Raw genomic sequence first — 18,642 nt, forward strand, 5'->3', positions numbered from 1 at the left:
ATAGCCTCTTCTAGTATGGCCTCTGGCAACAGCAATTGCGACTCTAACCAAAGATCCAACCAAGAAGCAGTCTGAAAGACAGAAGAATCTGTTTCTTCTAACGTAGCAGCCTCTTGGCAAGTCATCGAAGGGCATTCCATTTTCACTTGATCTAAGGTTAATCCAGGACTTAACCTTACCACATTTGGGTTAATTTGTCTAGACAGTAAAGGAACCATCGGTGTCGTAATATCATTGGAGGAGGGATAAACTTAAACGATCTATTCGATCTTAAGGAATTATCCCTTCCCGCAATCCGTGCGTTTACTTGTTGTAAAACGGACTCTGCATGATTTGAACAAGGCAATTCATACAACACCTTGGTATCCTTTTTCGCTCCAAACGCCATGTCAATCCCCGGAGGAAGCATACTGGCAGGTGTTTTCGTTCTCTCCGAAAGGTTATTGAATTGACCAATTAAATCAATCACCTCGGCATACGAAGCCAGAAACTTAGTTCTCTCCTTCCTCCGGTTCTAGCGTACTGTGCTCAGCCACAGGAGACGTTATCTCACTCCTATCCCCTGACAAACATCCGAATGCTTCGTGGCCGTCTGCCCCTACGGCCGCGGCTTCTTTGATCTCCGCTGACCGCCGACGGCTCGATCCCGAACAGTCAGCAGGAGAACGAGACCGCCTCACTCCTACTCTGCTTGCGGATCTAGAGTGAGAATCTCGCCTATATCTCCAAGATGAAGGCTCTCTCAAAACCAAGCTCACTTCCTCTCCATGATGATTAATATCATCTCCAGCAACCGTCAGAGAATTCGGCCTTGATCCTTCATTTAGGCAGACAACGCCTTCCACCAACGTATCAGACGAGGTTGCCAACTCGCTATTTTTCAACCTTTTAACCCTTAAACGCCGAATGGACGTATTAAACGTCGAGTCAAAATGTCTTCCGTATGCTGAATGGACGTACCATACGTCGACTCAAAACATTTTTTTTAAAAATTCGCGGAAAAATACTTATAGGCCTACCAGCCGAAAACTTTTGAATCACACGCCTTGGGGGATGCTGGGAGTTCACGGATCGAGGTGTTGTGACACATCTAGGAAAATATTTCGTCACTTTGACATAATTTTTGTACCATTTTGAATTTGCTGTTACATGGAGTATTATATATGAAAATGTGCGCATTTTTATGTAGAATACAACAAAAAAATACTCATGATTGTAGCTTTTATCAGTTTTGAGATATTTTTATATAAATAACGATGTGCCAAAATTTCAACCTTCGGTCAACTTTGACTCTACCGAAATGGTCAAAAAACGCAATTATAAGCTAAAACTCTTATATTTTAGTAATATTCAATCATTTACCTTCATTTTGCAACTGATTGAAAGTCTCTAGTACAATATTTCGATTTATGGTGAATTTATGAAAAAAAACTTTTTCCTTACGTCCGAGCGGTAACTCTTCCGAAAAAAATCATACATGCGATTGTGGTAATGTTTGCACCATTTTAAAATTAGCCGTTACATAAAGTTTTATATATGGAAATGTGCGCAATTTCATGCACAATACAACTAAAAACAACCCATGGTTGTAGCTTTTATCAATTTTGAAATATTTTCATATAAAAAATGATAAGTGACAAATTTTCAACCTTCGGTCAACTTTGACTCTACCGAAATGGTCGAAAAACGCAATTGTAAGCTAAAACGCTTATATTCTAGTAATATTCAAGCATTTACCTTCATTTGGCAACAAATTGGAAGTCTCTAGCACAATATTTCGATTCATGTTGAATTTATGAAAAAAATAACATTTTCTTTACGTCCGCGCTGTAACTCTTCCGAAAAAATCATACGTGTGATTGGGGTAATGTTTGCACCATTTTAAATTAGCCGTTACATAAAGTTTTATATATGAAAATGTGCACAATTTCATGTAGAATATAACAAAAAATAATTAAAGGTTGTAGCTTTTCTCATTTTTGAAATATTTGCATATAAATCACGATAAATAGAAAAAAAAACCACGTTCGGTCAACTTTGACTCTACCGAAATGGTCAAAAAACGCATTGTAAGCTAAAACTCTTACAGTCTAGTACTATTCAGTCATTTATCTTCATCTTGAAACAAATTGGAAGTCTCTAGCAAAATATTTAGATTTATGGTGAATTTAAAAAAAAAACTTTCCTTCCCTCCGCGCGCAGATTCTCCGCAACAAATCTCTGAAATGCGTACGACCCATTCTCGGAATATTTGCTCCGTTTCATATTAGGCATTTCATAGAGTTTTATATATGAAAATGTGCGCAATTTTATGTAGAATAAAACGAAAAATATTTAAAAGTTGTAGCTTTTCTTATTTTCGAAATAATTGCATATAAAAAATATATATATAAAAAAATTGACATTTGGTCAACTTTAACTCGTCAGATATGGTCGAAAACTGCATTTGTAAGCTAATACTCTTACAGTATAGTAATATTCAATCATTTGTCTTCATTTTGAAAAAAATTGGAAGTCTCTAGGACAATATTTAGATTTATGGTGAAATTTTGAACAAAATATTTGTTTACGTCCGCGCGTTACGAATTCATGCATTATTTTGTGATAATATTTTCTCTGTGTTACTTTTATCGTTTTACAATGTGTTATATACCAAAATTATTGCAATTTAGTGTACATTACAACAAAAAAAAAGTAATGTGTTACCTTTAACCGTTTTGCGCACAGCGCGATTTTAATACAATTATATATGAAATTTCATTTTTGCACTATCATATATCGCATTATTTATATATGATAATGATAATTTGTTTCATTTTTGATGGTTGCATACTAAACTTCAGCCAATGACAAAAAACGGAGCCAAAAATGAACTCTTAATCTTGAAAACTAAGCGCGCTGTGATTTTTTGAAAAAAATATTTTTTCCACTTCCGCGCTCACTCTGAAACACCTCCGGCACACGGGAGACATTTTTTTTTTACCACTTTGGCGTTTAAGGGTTAATAGGAGCCTTATCATCTTTCCTCCGTATTTTAAACAGTCTTACAAGCGAAACTGGTATCTGTGCTCTACCCTTTGCTGCACTTTTTGCCCCCAACGACGATTTCGCCAACGACACTGTAGATTTCCTTTGACTCTTTATAGTCTTTACTGCCAACTCCGCGTCGGCCGTTATCCCATCAGCCATCAACTCACTCGCTCGTTCGGACTCTTGTAAACGGCTTCACCAACTAGCTTTGAGCTTACCAGCCACTGACTTCTTGCCTTTCTTGCTGACTGGGATGTGACAGTCCTGGCCCGAAGATAAAGAAGAATTCACTCGTCTCCTCTTGGCCCGAGAAACAGTCGCGAAATCCAGTATCCTCCAACACTTGACTGGTACGTGCCGTGACATCATCAAACTTAGCGATGACGCCGAGCTAGAGGAAGAAGACGAAGAAGACGAATCAGGCCTTTTCTTTTTGTCTTTCTTATTAATTTTCTTCTCTAGATCCTGTAATTTCTTCATTACAGTGTGTACTACCGAGTCAGAAAGCGTATTTGAGTCTGGAGGCAGCGACGAAGACTGAGAAGCAGTAGGCTGCGACTTCATCGCGTCTGCCATGTCGGTGTGTGACGTCGGTTGTGACGTCACCAATCTTGTAGGGAGAGATTGGGCTGCTGCTGCTGGCATCCCTGCGTTTGCAGCAAAACTACCCCCAACGTTCTGCATCGCCATAAACAATGAAGTTGTTAGCGTAGCCGCGACATTATTTCTCATAAAGTGCAAGCACGGGGGATGAGGAATATTCAGCGCTGCCGGATTCTGCTGGAACCGTGACGCTATATAATGCGACAGCAAACCTTCCAAGGTTGGTACGCCTGGAAGGCCTAGTGCAGCCCACGTACCTTCCATCCTGTTCGAATCGGGAGCGGCACCTGGAGCAAAGATGGCGATGCTCCCCCCCTCCCTGCTGGGAACAAAGGAGCATAAACATTATGCATCAAATTACCCAAAACCCCTCCTGGAGTTTCTGAAAACGAACCACTAGGAGAAACCGAAGGGGTATGGGACAAATCAAAGGCAGGTGGCGAAACATATGGAGCAGTCTGGTGTATTGCCAATACAAAAGAAGCCCGCAACGCTTGGTCATCCAAAAATGGCGTCGGCTCCTTTCTTTTGTACTGGCCTTTCTCATAAAACTTCCTCCACTGTTCCACCAACCAACCACGACAAACAGATCAAGGATTAGTAATTGTACATACATTTTCCCTGCACCTACTACACGTTGGATGAGGATCCGTCGACACCGAAGTTAGGAATCCTCCCAGTTCCTGCCAACGGCGATGCAAAACACTCCATCTTACCACTTACACACTCTTACATCACACCCACACTGAGCACACTCAGAAAACGAGAATTAATAAGAAAAATGAAATTGAAATGGATAAAAACGGGCAAACTAAAACTGGCTTTAAACAGACAGACAGAGAACACGTCCTATCTTAAAGGCGGTAGAAAGATAACTGGCGGGTCGGTCACACGACGCCGAGGGCATTCTGGGTATACATGCCCCATGACCTGGTATAGATGCTAATAGTCCCTGGATTGCACAAGTTTAATTTTAATTCTACCGGTTTCCAGCTTGGCACTAGTTAATCCTAATGTTAAGACCGAAGGTTTGTTTCGTATATGAACAACTGAATTTCTGCTTCGGTTGTTCCTGTTCTCCCACAAGTGGTCAAGACTGTTGCCTACATGATGGTTTGAAGCATTACCAACAAAATTTTGAATCAAAGCTGCTGTATAAAAGGAACTTATAGCAATGTAATTACTTGGTAAGTTATCTAAACAAAATAAATAGGCCAGCTGAATCAAGGATAAATTACAGGTATTGGCAGTTGAATCAAGGATCAATTACAGGTATTACCAACTTCAACTAATTTGGCACAGATCTGCAAGTTATTCGAAAGTTCTATTCCTTATGAATACTGTTACCAAAACAGCACTGATGGCTCCAGAAGTCTCCTATGCCCACCAAAAGGCTACCACTTCAAAATAAAGTTGTTAAGAGATGACATTGTGCTTGTCTAAGGGATGTTAGGGGAAGAGGATACTATAGCTTTGGTTGTGCTGCTGCTGGAAAATTTTATCTCATTAACTGTGAATTAGATTTTATTTGAAATCTTTGCCCAAAATTACTGCTTTGTTTTCATATTTTCCTTGTCTTCCTCAATAAAGCAGCATTATGGATAATCAGGAGTTGAGGCATTTTGGAAGTTCTATCACAATTTGGTGTCAAAATACATACAAATAATAAATACTAAGCACAATAACAAATATTATGACACTGATCTAACATTAAATCATTCATAATACTGATAATAAAAATTTATGGAAATATTACATTAGTGGGCATTCAACAGAAATCCCTGTACATCAAATTGTATAAAACATCAGTAATCTATAGGAAACTGAAAAAAGGTTGTATACATTACCCTGGGCATAATTGCTTCTAAATGGACATCGAGGTAAGAATTGGTTGGTGTTTCAGTAACAATGGCACGCTGGAGGCTCCTTACAAATGAATTGAGCCAGAGAATAGACAAAGTATCTAGGGTTACTTGTAGGGGGTTGAGCTGCATATAAAGCTTTGGGGGGGGCACTGAAAAGAAAAAAAGAAAAAAAAAATAATGTAACCTCTGAATAAACAAAAATACTATTACTATTATCATACACTGCCTTTCACCCATACCATAACACTAACTATCTGAATAAAATGTTTGAAGCTATGAAGAAACATTCTTAAACATGCTGAAACCAATCCATTTGCAATTATTAAATTGAGGTCTTTATTGTCATTTTCTACTTTCTGCAAAACATTAATCACGTCAGTATCCTGCATACAATTACCATTGCCTGCCAAAAATTGTCAGATTAAATGATACACTGTTATAGGAATAGTAATACATAGCATTGTCAGAGGACACTAGCTGTATTGATATAATTACTATTATTAACACAGTCTCAGGAAAACTAAATAAAGGCCATCAACTTTTTTTTTTAGCTAACCCCAACAAAATACAGGTAGAATGCCATAATGTGAAAACCAACCAAAGTATGAAATTATGTGAACACATTTTTAAATGTCTTTTCCCCAGTCCATTCGAAATTTTGAAATTGATGATTTTCATACATGCTGACATTCCCTTTCAGATAATTCTTTAGTGCAAATTCAATACTGTTACAGTAATCCTTCAATTATCCACATTAATAGAGCCAAATGCTTGTCAGATAATGGCAACTCCATACCTTCCCTCATCTAACTTTGTCAATACCACATAACATATGCATATACGCAACAACCTTCACATTTTAAACGGATAACTTTATATGCTAAAGACAATTATCTAGCCTTTTTACCAATATATCTGTAAAACATTCACTAGAAAAACACACTTTGAAAAATAAACTTCTTTTTTCTCTTTTTCTCTCACATAAATAGCACAACTCAGTAGGTACGTAGCCTGTCTGTGTTTGTGCACAGCCTACCTTGGTTTAATGACCATTTATGCATCTTTATACAAAATACTATGTACTATGTGTGAGCTACTGACCTAGGCTAAGTGTTACTCTCACAGTATGCATAAGTCAAATAGGTTATTACAGCTGTATTTAAGATATATGTAATGACGATGAAACTGATATTTTACTTACTGAATACATTTACACTTTTATTATTTTTATGTTAAGTATATCATCGTAATATATATAAAAACCAATCGTCTACCTTTTGCAACGGCTAATGCTTAAGTTCTCACAATCAGCTGATTGAGCCTACTGGCAAAAGAATTAGAAAAATAACTTTTTAGTTGCTAAAATACACTAATGTATTATTGCAATTAGTACTTTTATTTCTGTACATAAATGTAAAATAGATATATATAGGTAAAACAAACATACTTTATGTTAAAAGTAAAATCTCTCTAAATCGCAAAACAGATGTTTTTTTCCATCATACTCAATGTTGTTTAAGTAATTTCTTTGGTAAGTGGTTGTTCATTAAGAGATGGTGATGAACTGTTACATAAGCCATAAGTTTGGTAATCTTATTTGAAAGCCTAGTACAATCTACCCAAAATGAAATTTGTTCGGTAATTAAATACTACAGTAGGGCCTCGACAATCGCGGGGATAGGGCCCAGAACCCCCCCGTGATAAGTAAATACCCGTGTTATCCTGGTACCCCCCCCTAAAAATTGCTTTAAACTGCCTACTTTAATAATTAACCCACCCAAGACCACTATTTCAATGTTTATAACTGCCTACTTTAGATCAAGCACCAAATATGTCTTCAACTATCACCTTAAACTAAATTCAAGACAGTTTCAAAGTTATTCTTTCCTATCTTCAATTTCCCCTTCATCAGATCAGCAAACAAAAGTATATTACCTAACAATTCCTTTCTATTTTCATGATTTGGCTGCTACACCAAACTAAAAGTACATAGTATATCTATTTTGCGAATGAACATATTTATGATAAAAAAAAACATGATTTACTGTAAAGATTACAGCACCCAAGGCACCCAACTATAATATTAATGTATAAACATCAAAATACAGCAATAAAAATGTTATTGTCATGATACAATAAAGTTTTATGCATACTTACCTGGCAGATATATACTTAGCTATAGACTCCGTCGTCCCCGATAGAAATTCGAATTTCGCGGCACACACTACAGGTAGGTCAGGTGATCTACCGCCCCGCCGCTGGTGGCGGGAATAGGAATCATTCCCGTTTTCTAAGACAGATTTTCTCTTCCACCTGTCTCCTGAGGGGAGGTCGGGTGGGCCATACACCGTATATATCTGCCAGGTAAGTATGCATAAAACTTTATTGTATCATGACAATAACATTTTTATGCATTCAACTTACCTGTCAGATGTATACTTAGCTGATTGGCACCTTTGGCGGAGGGTAAGAGACAGCTAATCTACTGAAATAGACAGGAAACAACATATGTTGTAGGTAATAAAATTAAAAACCTTGATTCCTACCTGTGTTAGCGAAAGACTTCATGGCTACTGCCTAGGAGCCCTTATCGCTTCAAGAGCCTCAGCGAGGTAGTGACCTCATGCTAAGAGTTCTTGATGGTCTGTTACAGGGGTCTTACCCACTTACGCTTCAGAACCTTAGGATCTTTGTCAATGGGGTCCTATCCACTTACATGACAAAACACCTTGCCTATTGGCATGATCATAGAGCACGACACTAATCCCGATCACCTGATCCTCATTGGGGTTCGTACTAAGATTGAAAGGAGTCATCCCCGAACATCCTTTCAAGCAACCCACAACTCAACAACAATATTAAAACTAATTATTAAAAATATTAAAAACAAATTTAAGGATCAGCGTCTGCTCCATTTCCCAGCATAGTATCCGCTGATACATAAGGTCCAAGAGCGAAACATTTATCGTATGTTATTCTAACATCCTTTATATAGTGGGATGCAAATACTGAATTGCACCTCCAATAAGTTGCTGCTAAAATGTTTCTCATGGACATATTCTTCGTAAAAGAAAGGGAAGTTGCCACAGCCCGGACTTCGTGAGCTTTCACTCTCAGCAGCTTTAAAAAGTTCTCTTGGCAATTCCTATGAGCTTCGGTAATTACATTTCTGACAAAGAATGCCAGTGCGTTCTTTGACATAGGTCTCTTGGGGTTTCTTACCGAACACCAAAGACCTTGTCGACATCCCTGAAGCTGTGTCTTCTTTTCTAAATAAAATTTTAAGGTCCTGACTGGGCAAAGGGACCGATCCAACTCTCTTCCTACCAGAGAAGAGAGTCCCTTGACTTCGAAACTTCTAGGCCAAGGTTTAGAAGGGCTCTCATTCTTTGCTAGGAAAAGATCCTGGAAAGAAATGACAGCCGAGTCTTTTCTAAATCCCACCCGAGAGTCCAAAGCATTCAATTCACTGATCCTCTTAGCAGTTGCGAGAGCCAACAGGAATATGCATTTGCTAGTAAGATCTCTGAATGAGATTTTATCTATAGGTTCGAACCTGTCCGACATCAAGAACTTTAGGACAACGTCCAGGTTCCAACTCGGGGGAATCGACGATCTCAATTTCTTAGTCTCGAAAGACCTGATGAGATCATGAAGATCCTTATTATTCTCGAGATTCAGCCCTCTGTTTCTAAAAACAGCTGAGAGCATGCTCCTATATCCCTTGATAGTTGATACGGCCAATTTGGATTCTTCTCTAAGAAGAGGAGAAAATCCGCGATTTCGGTTACAGAGGTATTGGAAGAGGACAGCTTCTTCGACCTACACCATCTACGGAAAACTTCCCACTTCGATTGGTAGACCCGCAGGGTAGAGGCTCTGCGGGCTCTAGCAATTGAAGTTGCCACTTTCTTTGAAAAGCCTCTCGCTCTGACCAGTCTTTCGATAGTCGAAAGGCAGTCAGGGAGAGACTTTGGATGTTTTTGTGGAACCTCTCAAAGTGGGTTGTTCTGAGCAGATCTGTCCTGTCTGGTAGAGATCTGGGGAAGTCCACCGTCCATTCCAGTACCTCTGTGAACCAGATTCGGGAAGGCCAAAAGGGAGCAATTAGAGTCATTCTCATTCCCTCCGATGCCACAAATTTCCTTACTACTTCCCCCAGCAATTTGAATGGGGGAAAGGCGTATGCGTCTATGCCTGACCAATCCATGAGGAAGGCATCGATCGCTGTGGCTCTGGGATCTTCTTCTAGCGAGCAGAAGTTGTCTATTTTCCTGGAGAGGAACGTGGCAAACAGGTCGATCTGGGGTCTCCCCCAGAGTGACCATATTTGTCTGCAGACTCCTGAGTGGAGCCTCCACTCTGTCGGGAGAACCTGGTTCTTTCTACTCAACCTGTCTGCCCTTAGGTTTTTTACTCCTTGGACAAACCTTGTACGCAGAATAATGCCCCGTTCCTCTGTCCAGGTTAATAGAGCTCTCGCTATTTCGTTCAGAGAGAAAGAGTGAGTGCCCCCTTGATTCCGGATGTAAGCCAGAGCTGTGTTGTCGGAATTGACTTGAACTACCACCCCTCTGACTTCCGCTTCGAAGTATTCCAGGGCTAGATGAATTGCCAGGAGTTCCTTCGCATTGATGTGCAGAGTAGTTTGTTGTCTGGTCCAAATACCTGCTACTTCCTTTGGACCCAGTGTTGCTCCCCAACCTGTTTCCGAGGCATCGGAAAACAACACTCGGTGAGGGTTCCGAATCAAGAGGGACACCCCTTCGTTCCTTGTTAATGGGGTTAACCACCACTTTAGGTCGGATTTTATCCCCTGTTGGATGGGAAAAACGTCTGACAAGTCTCCTGTCTTTTGACTCCACATCCTCTTTAGATAAAATTGCAGAGGTCTGAGATTTAATCTTCCCAGGGAAATGAACTGCTCTAACGAGGAAAGGGTGCCCAGCAGACTGAGCCATTCCCTCGCCGAGGTCCGTTCTTTCCCTAAGAAGTTCGAGATCTTTTCTAAGCCTCTAGTAATTCTGTCTTGAGATGGAAACGCCCGAAAACCCCGAGAATCCATCTGTATCCCCAGATAGACTATGTTCTGTCTGGGGATCAATTGTGATTTCTTGAGGTTCACGAGCAGTCCCAGAGATTTTGTCAAGTTCAAAGTCTTCTCCAAGTCCTTCAAGCACTGAATTTCCGATTTTGCTCTTATTAGCCAATCGTCCAGATAAAGGGATATATTTATCCCCTCTAGATGTAGCCATCTCGCAACATTCATCATTAGCCTCGTGAACACTTGAAGGGCCGTAGAAACGCCGCAAGCATGAGGGCTCCTGAAATTGTGGTATACTTTCCCCTGCATCATGAATCGGAGATATTTCTTCGGTGATGGATGCAGGGGGACATGAAAGTATGCATCTTGTAGATCTAAGGAGACCATCCAATCTCCTGGACGAAGAGCCGCAAGAACCGATTTTGATGTTTCCATAGAGAACTTTGTGTTCTCCACAAATTGGTTCAATGCGCTCACATCCAGGACCGGTCTCCACCCTCCCGAGGATTTCGGAACCAGAAAAAGACGGTAGTAGAATCCTCGGGAATGCGGATCCCGAACCACTTCGATGGCCTCCTTTTGCAACATCTGTTCTACCAGTTGCAATAATGCTTCTTTCTTGGCAGGGTCCCTGTATGGGGCTGACAGTTCCCTCGGGTTCGTAGTCAAGGGAGGTCTGCCTCGCAAGGGGATCATATATCCCTTTGTTACCACGGAAAGGGACCAAATTTCTGCCTGTCTCCGAGTCCATTCTTCGGAAAATTTCCCAAGTCTGGCTCCTACCGGTGCTTGAAGGACTGTTGTCTCATTTTGCTCTCTTGATAGGTCTGAAGGAAGACCTACCTCTCTTCTGCACTCCTCTCTTCTTAAAAGAGGGTCTGGCCGAGGTACTCCCTCGAAAGGGCTGTTGAAGAGCCCGATTCTCTCTCTTAATAGGACCCGAAGTCCTCGATTTCTTTGCAGATTGGGCCAAGAGATCTTGTGTGGCCTTTTCTGTCAAAGAATGAGAAATATCTTTTACTAGATTTGAAGGAAACCAATTGGTCCGACAGAGGAGCATACAGAAGAGATGACCTCTGAGTAGGAGTAACTGCTTTCGTCAGAAAAGAGCTAAATAAGACTCTCTTCTTCAGAATACCAGTTCCAAACAGAGAGGCCACCTCTCCTGATCCATCCTGAACCGCCTTGTCCATACAGGAAAGAACACTATGAAGGACTTCTAGACTAAGAGATTCCTTCTCTTGTGTCTTTTTGGCCAACACCCCAAGGGACCAGTCTAAGAAGTTAAAAACTTCTAAGACATTAAACAATCCCTTGAGGAGATGGTCCATCTCAGAAGTCCCCCATGTGATTCTTCTAGGAGACAAGCCTTGTCTCCTAGAAGAATCTACCAGATTCGAAAAATCTGCTTCGGCAGTGGACGGGAGAGTTAGACCCCGTGGTTTGCCCGTCTCGTACCAAATTCCCTTCTTTCTCCTGATAGTCTGGAAGGAGGGCAGGTAAAGACTGTCTTCCCGCCTTCTCCTTGGATTCCAACCAATTTCCTACGAATCGGAGAGCCTTGTTCATGGAAATGGTTGGCTTCATTTTAATAAAAGATGATTGTTTCGGGACCTTCGTGCTTGTAAATAAGGACCTTGGAGAAGGAGGAGCAGTCGGGCTTAAAGAGTCCCCAAACTCTTGAAGTAAGAGGGCTGCCAGTGTCTTGTAATCTGACAAACCCGGAGCCGAGTGGTCTTCAGAGTCCGAAATCTCTTCCAAATCCAATTCCGAAGAGGATTGTTTATTTCCAGCAGGAGACTGGCCTCTTGCAACATCCACCCCACTCTCGCAAGAACGACGACCGCCTGTGCGATAACTTGCGTCCCTACGAGAGATAGGTTGATCCTGCAAAACGACCTTATCCTTCTCCTGGCAAGAGCGATGGCCGCTTGTGCGACACCTTTCTCTCCTGTCAGACGAAGGATGTCCTCTCCTATCGCTTTCTCCGGAACCACCTATGTCTTGACAAGGGCTACGGCCGCTTGTGCGACAACTAGAGTCCCTGTCAGGTAAAGGTTTATCCTTCCGAAAGCTAAACAAATCCTCTTGGCTTAATTGTCTTTTGGAAGAAGTCCGTCTCTTATTTGTCACTTGTGGCTCATTGCGCCGGGTTGGCGCTCGTGATTCCTTGCGCCAAGCTGGCGCTTCTGGCGCATTTCGGCAGGGTGGCGCTTCTGGCGCATCTGGCGCCTCTGGCGCATTTCGGCAGGATGGCGCTCCTGGCGCATCTGGCGCTTCTGGCGCATTTCACCAGGCTGGCGCTTCTGGCGCATATGGCGCATATGGCGCATCTGGCGCTTCTGGCTCTTCTGACTCATATGGAGTCTCAAACGCATCTGGCGCATTGCGCCAGGTTGGCGTTTTCTTCATACTCCTCTAGGTATAAGCCGAAACTTCCGTTTCTTCTTTCCTTCCCTTCGTCTTCTTTATAGGAAGGAAAGAGTCCTTTCTCCTGGGAGTCTCCTTAGTAAAAACTCCTACTAAGGCCGAAAGTTGCTCCTGCACATTTAGGATAATTTTCGCAGCCGCATTCTCTTTTTCCTTCCCTGATTCAGGTGAGGGATGTCTAGAAGCGGAAGGAAACTCCGATTTCCGTTTAGGAACCAATCTCCTTTTCTTCTTCTCACAAGGTGATAGATCGGAGAAAAGTTCAGGACTTGAATCCAAAGTTGGAGCCTTCCAACTTCTCTTTAAGGGGCGTGACAGTTCATCAGAACTCCATCCCCTTACATTCGGTGAAGAATCTGACGAAGAAAAACACTTCTTTAGGATGCTTTTTCGATAGCGATCCTTGGCAGTTCGGGTTGTCACAGAATCTGCCGAGGGGACGCCTGATCGGTGGGGATTCTCCATCACCTCCGTAAAGGCTTTTGACATTCCTTCTCCTCTGGGCCTGTGAGCTTGGAAGAGGTCTAGGCCTGGGAGCGAGATGAAGCCGATCAGACGCACCCTCCACTGCACTAGGGACACTTAATTCACTATCACTGTGCTTACCTTTCAACGTCAGCATTTGACGTTCCATCCTTTGTAGCGCAGCTTTAAGATCTGCAATTTCCGTTGCCGGATTTGCAGTCTTATCACTAGAGGAAGAAGATAGAGGTTTAGGGTTAGGTGTTAATTTAATAGGCTCGTTAAAGCGAGACCTACTTACACTTCTGGAGGAAGCCTTCCTAGCCCTATCCATATCTAATTTCCTTAAATATGAATTTAAATTCTTCCATTCTTCCTCATTCATATTTACACATTCATCACAGGTGTTAGAAATTGAACATTCATTCCTTCTACACCCCTTACAAACTGTGTGAGGGTCTACCGAAGCTTTCGGTAGCCTCACCATGCATCCCTCATTTACACACTGTCTTCTAACCGTAAAGCTAGAATCCGACATCATGAGAAATATCCAAAACCAAGTCCAAAAAACAGTCAACGAAAGAGTATGCCAAACCAAAGATCCAATACGTCACCAAAATAACCGGCTTAGAAGATCAATAGCGATGAAAAAACACGAAAATCAAATCAGGAGTAACAACAACAATGTTGCTGTCACGGCCGATAGAGAAAATCTGTCTTAGAAAATGGGAATGATTCCTATTCCCGCCACCAGCGGCGGGGCGGTAGATCACCTGACCTACCTGTAGAGTGTGCCGCGAAATTCGAATTTCTATCGGGGACGACGGAGTCTATAGCTAAGTATATATCTGACAGGTAAGTTGAATGCATAAAAATCTAGTTTTGTCCTTTGTTTACGTTTAGAATCAGCTGATGGACATTTATTACCAAAAGAATTATTTTGGAAAACAATTTAGTTGCTAAAAGAAACGAATTTAATAATGGAATTATTATTATTTTTAACTTTGTACATAATAGTTTATGATATTATGATACAGTAATTCATATTTCATGAGAGAGAGAGAGAGAGATAGAGAGAGAGAGAGAGCGAGCAGCTTGGGATGAGAGTAACTGTTGAATAGCTTGAGAAAGCAGCTTAGGACGAGCGTACTGTTACTAGCTTAGTTCAAGAATAACATAATGAAATTTGTATTTTAAATATTTTAATGGTGATAAGAAATGAAACATGGATAGTGATAAGATATTCTCTTGTATACTGTTATAATGTGATAATCACTGAGTCAACTATAAAAGTTGTATTGAAGCAGTTTCGTAAATCACAGAAAGAATAAAAGATCATTTTGTTCTTTTATTATGATAATAATAGATCAGTATGTATTAGTCTGTAAGGAGAGAGAGGAGAGGAGAGGAGAGAGAGAGGACAGAAGAGAGAGAGAGAGATAGAGAGAGAGAGAGAGAGAAGAGAGAGAGAGAAGAGAGAGAGAGAGAGAGAGAGAGAGAAGAGAGAATTTTGCTATTTACATTCATAGTATTTGAAAATTTGTAAATGAGTGTATCCTAAAATGCATTTAGTCATGAAAAGAAGAAGAAAACACAGTATAATTAGTGAATCTTGTTCTATGATAAAATTCGCAATTTCGTTAATTTTCCGGGATACAGTGGTCCCCCATATTCGCGGGGGATGCGTACCAGACCCCCCCTTGAATAGTTAGAACACGCGAATGTTTGGAACTGCTATGAAAATGCTAAAAACAGCCTATTTTGTTAGTTAAAACTCAAGAAAAACCCACTACAAATTTTCATACTTGGTTTTTTTAATAGTTTTATCACAAAAAGTGCATTTTATGATGAAATTCATCAAAAAAAAACCAGGAATTTGTGGATATTTATCATAGAAAAATACAGCGAATGCAAGAATTTTCCCCGAATAAAGCAGGGAAACGTTCCCCAGAGAAATCCGCGAATATGTGAGTCCGCAAATATGTGAGTCCGCGAATCTGGAGAACGCGAATACGGGGGGGGTCCACTGTATACTGTACGTAGTATTTGGGCTCCACAAAAAAGTAAGTAAAGTGATTTATGACAGAATTTAGAGGATACTTACATAAAAATACATCGGTAGTTTGTAGAATGGTGTAACCACTATCACATTGTGTAAAGATAGTATGTACGAACAAGACTAGGTTTGGTGACATCACGGTGGTCATACGTATTTTTTTCGTGAATGAATATACATTTATGATAAAAAAATAGTTACTGTACTGCTTAGAGTACCATACTGTAATATTAATGTAATCACATCAAAATAAAGTAATCATTGCATGCTGTAAACATGTAAAGTGTATTTTTGTCTTTTGAAAAATGCATTCCCCAAGGAATTATTCCTTGAAGAAGCTTTTTATTATGAAGATATGCCAATAATATATAAGATATGCATTTTATTATGAATATATGACAATAATATATAAGGTAAAAATGGTTTTAATACGTTTACGCTTCATCACCGATCGCAAACAACAATATGATAATCTATGACAATTATCGTTTGTATGACTGCAGTGTTCAGAGAAGTTGATTACGTTATACCAAAACAATAATGAAGTTCATATTGAAAATTAATGTTTTCCTAAATGTTATTACTACTGTAATTACACTACTACTATTAACATCTCTAAATAAAAGGTTAAGAATGACAAAGGTGCTGTTAAGTGTAACTCAATGTTTACATTTCTGCTGGCCGCTCAACTACAAGTTGATGTCAATGATGTGGGATTATTCCAAGAACAGGCTATATATTATCAAGATATGCCAATAATATATAAGGTGAGAATGGTTTTATTACCTTTATTGTCAGTTAATATCATAATGTGAATCTGTTCATGCATTGCTGGTTATCGGAACCAGACGAGGCTTAGCCTACCATGGATTCATACCAGCGATATAGACTGAGAAGTGGTCCAAGGAAAAACCTGTGATTAACTGAGTCCGTGATTGCTGATCCGCAACTAAGCGAGGCCCCACTGTACCACGAAAACTGTGTAAAACACCCCGTGTTTACATCTTTAGTACATATGGCATTTCTCACTGATGACTGTACAAAGGAAATTCATTTTGAGAACATTACTAAAATGTATAGTTGATTGTTTTCTGTTTTATTGGAATTAATGATTTTTCATTTCACATCATAATGTCAAGGAAGCTTTACTAGTATGTCTGTGTGTGTGTGTTTACATTTACATGTGGCATTTCATCACTGTTGACATTACCATCTCTACATAGTTTGTGAGTGTCTTCCTAAGCACAGTATTACATTTGCCATTTTTCAGTTTTACTTTCCCCATCCCCTCCCAGCCAGGGAAACTGCTCCCCAGCTTTACCCATCTTCCAAAACAACCCCTTCTCTGAGTAAGTTAAGTCAAGTATATCTAGTTTTACCAGACCACTGAGCTGATTAACAGCTCTCCTAGGGCTGGCCCAAAGGATAAGACTTTATTTATGTGGCTAGGAACCAATTAGTTACTTGACGATGGGGCCTACAGTTTACTGTGGGATCCAAAATGATATTTGAATGATAAAGTAAGGTTTCACATATACTTACCAAACAATTACATTAGCTGTATGCCTTCTTACCTGGCAGTCGAAAATTCAAATTCCTGGTGGCGGTAGCAACGCTGCCATTGTTTGTGTAGGTGATACAGATCCCGCCCACTTTCGGGAATACCTGGTACTGCTGAGCTTAAGACTTCAATTCGTTGAGCCGCAACGTCCATCTGTGGGGAGGAGGGAGGGCTCTGATTATGTAATTGTTTGGTAAGTATATGTGAAACCTTATTTTATCATTAAAAAACCATTTTCACATAAGTAACTTACCAAACAATTACATTAGCTGACTCCACATTACCCGGAAGGTGGGTATATGGACAGCTTTATGAACAAAAACAACAGTCATGTGCTCACATTATATATAATGTCTGCAGTACCTTACCTTGTGAGAGAGCAGCTACAGGTAGATACTGCCTCTGGTCGGCGCTCTCATCACATGTAGGAGACGTGGCAGTAAAGGCCAGGGTCGTCCCTACTAATGGTGGGATTTTTGCAGCCTTTGCCCTGGGCAAAAAGACCAGATAAAAACCACACAAAACCATCACCTACACTAAAAACCATATGGTACCCTTAACCAGATATAAGAACAGGTGGGTACTTCAGGTATATGTACCCCCAGGCTTCCCACAAACTCAAAAAACCTCAAATTCAAGGCGAGGAGATAGTAGAGGGAAAAAACCGGGTCCCCCTATGCTTCCTCTCCCAACACCATTCCCGCTACTGACAACGGTCTCAATCTAAAAGTTTTCGTAAGTAGTTTCTACCTCCTTCAAATAGTGCGATGCAAACACTGATTTCGACCTTCAGAATGTAGTTTGCATAATGGAGGATAGAGACATATTCTGTCTGAAAGACAAAGACGTTGCTACTGCACGAATCTCATGCGTCTTCACTTTCAGCACCCTCAGAGCATGTTCCTGAGTTTGGGCATGCGCTTCTCGGATCAAACTCCGCAGGAAAAAGGACATTGCATTCATTGAAAGAGGCCGAGACGGGTCTTTCACTGAGCACCAGAGTCGGCTCTCCTCTCCTCTCACAGTTTCTGTCCTAGTCAGGTAGTGTCTGATGGCTTTGACCGGACACAATGTACGTTCCTCATCTTCCGACCCGACTAAGTCCGTTAGGTTCTTTATCTTGAAAGAACGGGGTCAAGGATTCGAAGGATCCTCATTTTTAGCAAGAAGTCTGTTACATAAGAGCAAACTGCATTGCCCTGGCCGAAACCCACTTCCTTACTCATCGCCTGCAACTCGCTTACTCTTCCCGCTGTGGCTAAGGCGACTAGGAATAGTGTCTTCCTAGTTATGTCCCTCAAGGTTGCAGAATTCAATGGTTCGAACTGGGGGCCGTTGAGCCACCTTAAAACTACATCCAAGTTCCATTCCACTTCTTCAGGCTTGAAAATCTTGGAGGAACTAAAGGATCTGATCAGGTCACTGATGTCCTGATTTGACGAAATGTCGAGGCCTCTATGCTTGAAAACCGATGAAAGCATGGCCCTATATCCTTTAATAGTTGAAGTGGCCAACTTCTTGGTGTCCCTCAGAAATAACAAAAATTCCGCAATTTCTGTTATAGATGTCTCAGAAGAAGAGATGCTATGTC

The 18,642-nt window shown here is 40.7% G+C and overlaps 1 protein-coding gene across 4 annotated transcripts in view; it reads right to left on the reverse strand.

Moving 5' to 3' along the window:
- Positions 1-18,642, reverse strand: part of LOC135202945 (bridge-like lipid transfer protein family member 3B) — a 318,889-nt gene that overhangs the window by 90,722 nt on the left and 209,525 nt on the right. For all 4 annotated transcript variants that reach the window (XM_064232430.1, XM_064232433.1, XM_064232432.1 and 1 more), the window contains one exon: positions 5,481-5,647. In XM_064232430.1, the coding sequence (XP_064088500.1) occupies positions 5,481-5,647 (167 nt within the window). The remainder of the gene's footprint in view (positions 1-5,480; positions 5,648-18,642) is intronic.

The sequence above is a fragment of the Macrobrachium nipponense genome, chromosome 33 (genome assembly GCF_015104395.2).
Source record: "Macrobrachium nipponense isolate FS-2020 chromosome 33, ASM1510439v2, whole genome shotgun sequence".
In the NCBI taxonomy this organism is placed as follows: Eukaryota; Metazoa; Arthropoda; class Malacostraca; order Decapoda; family Palaemonidae; genus Macrobrachium; species Macrobrachium nipponense.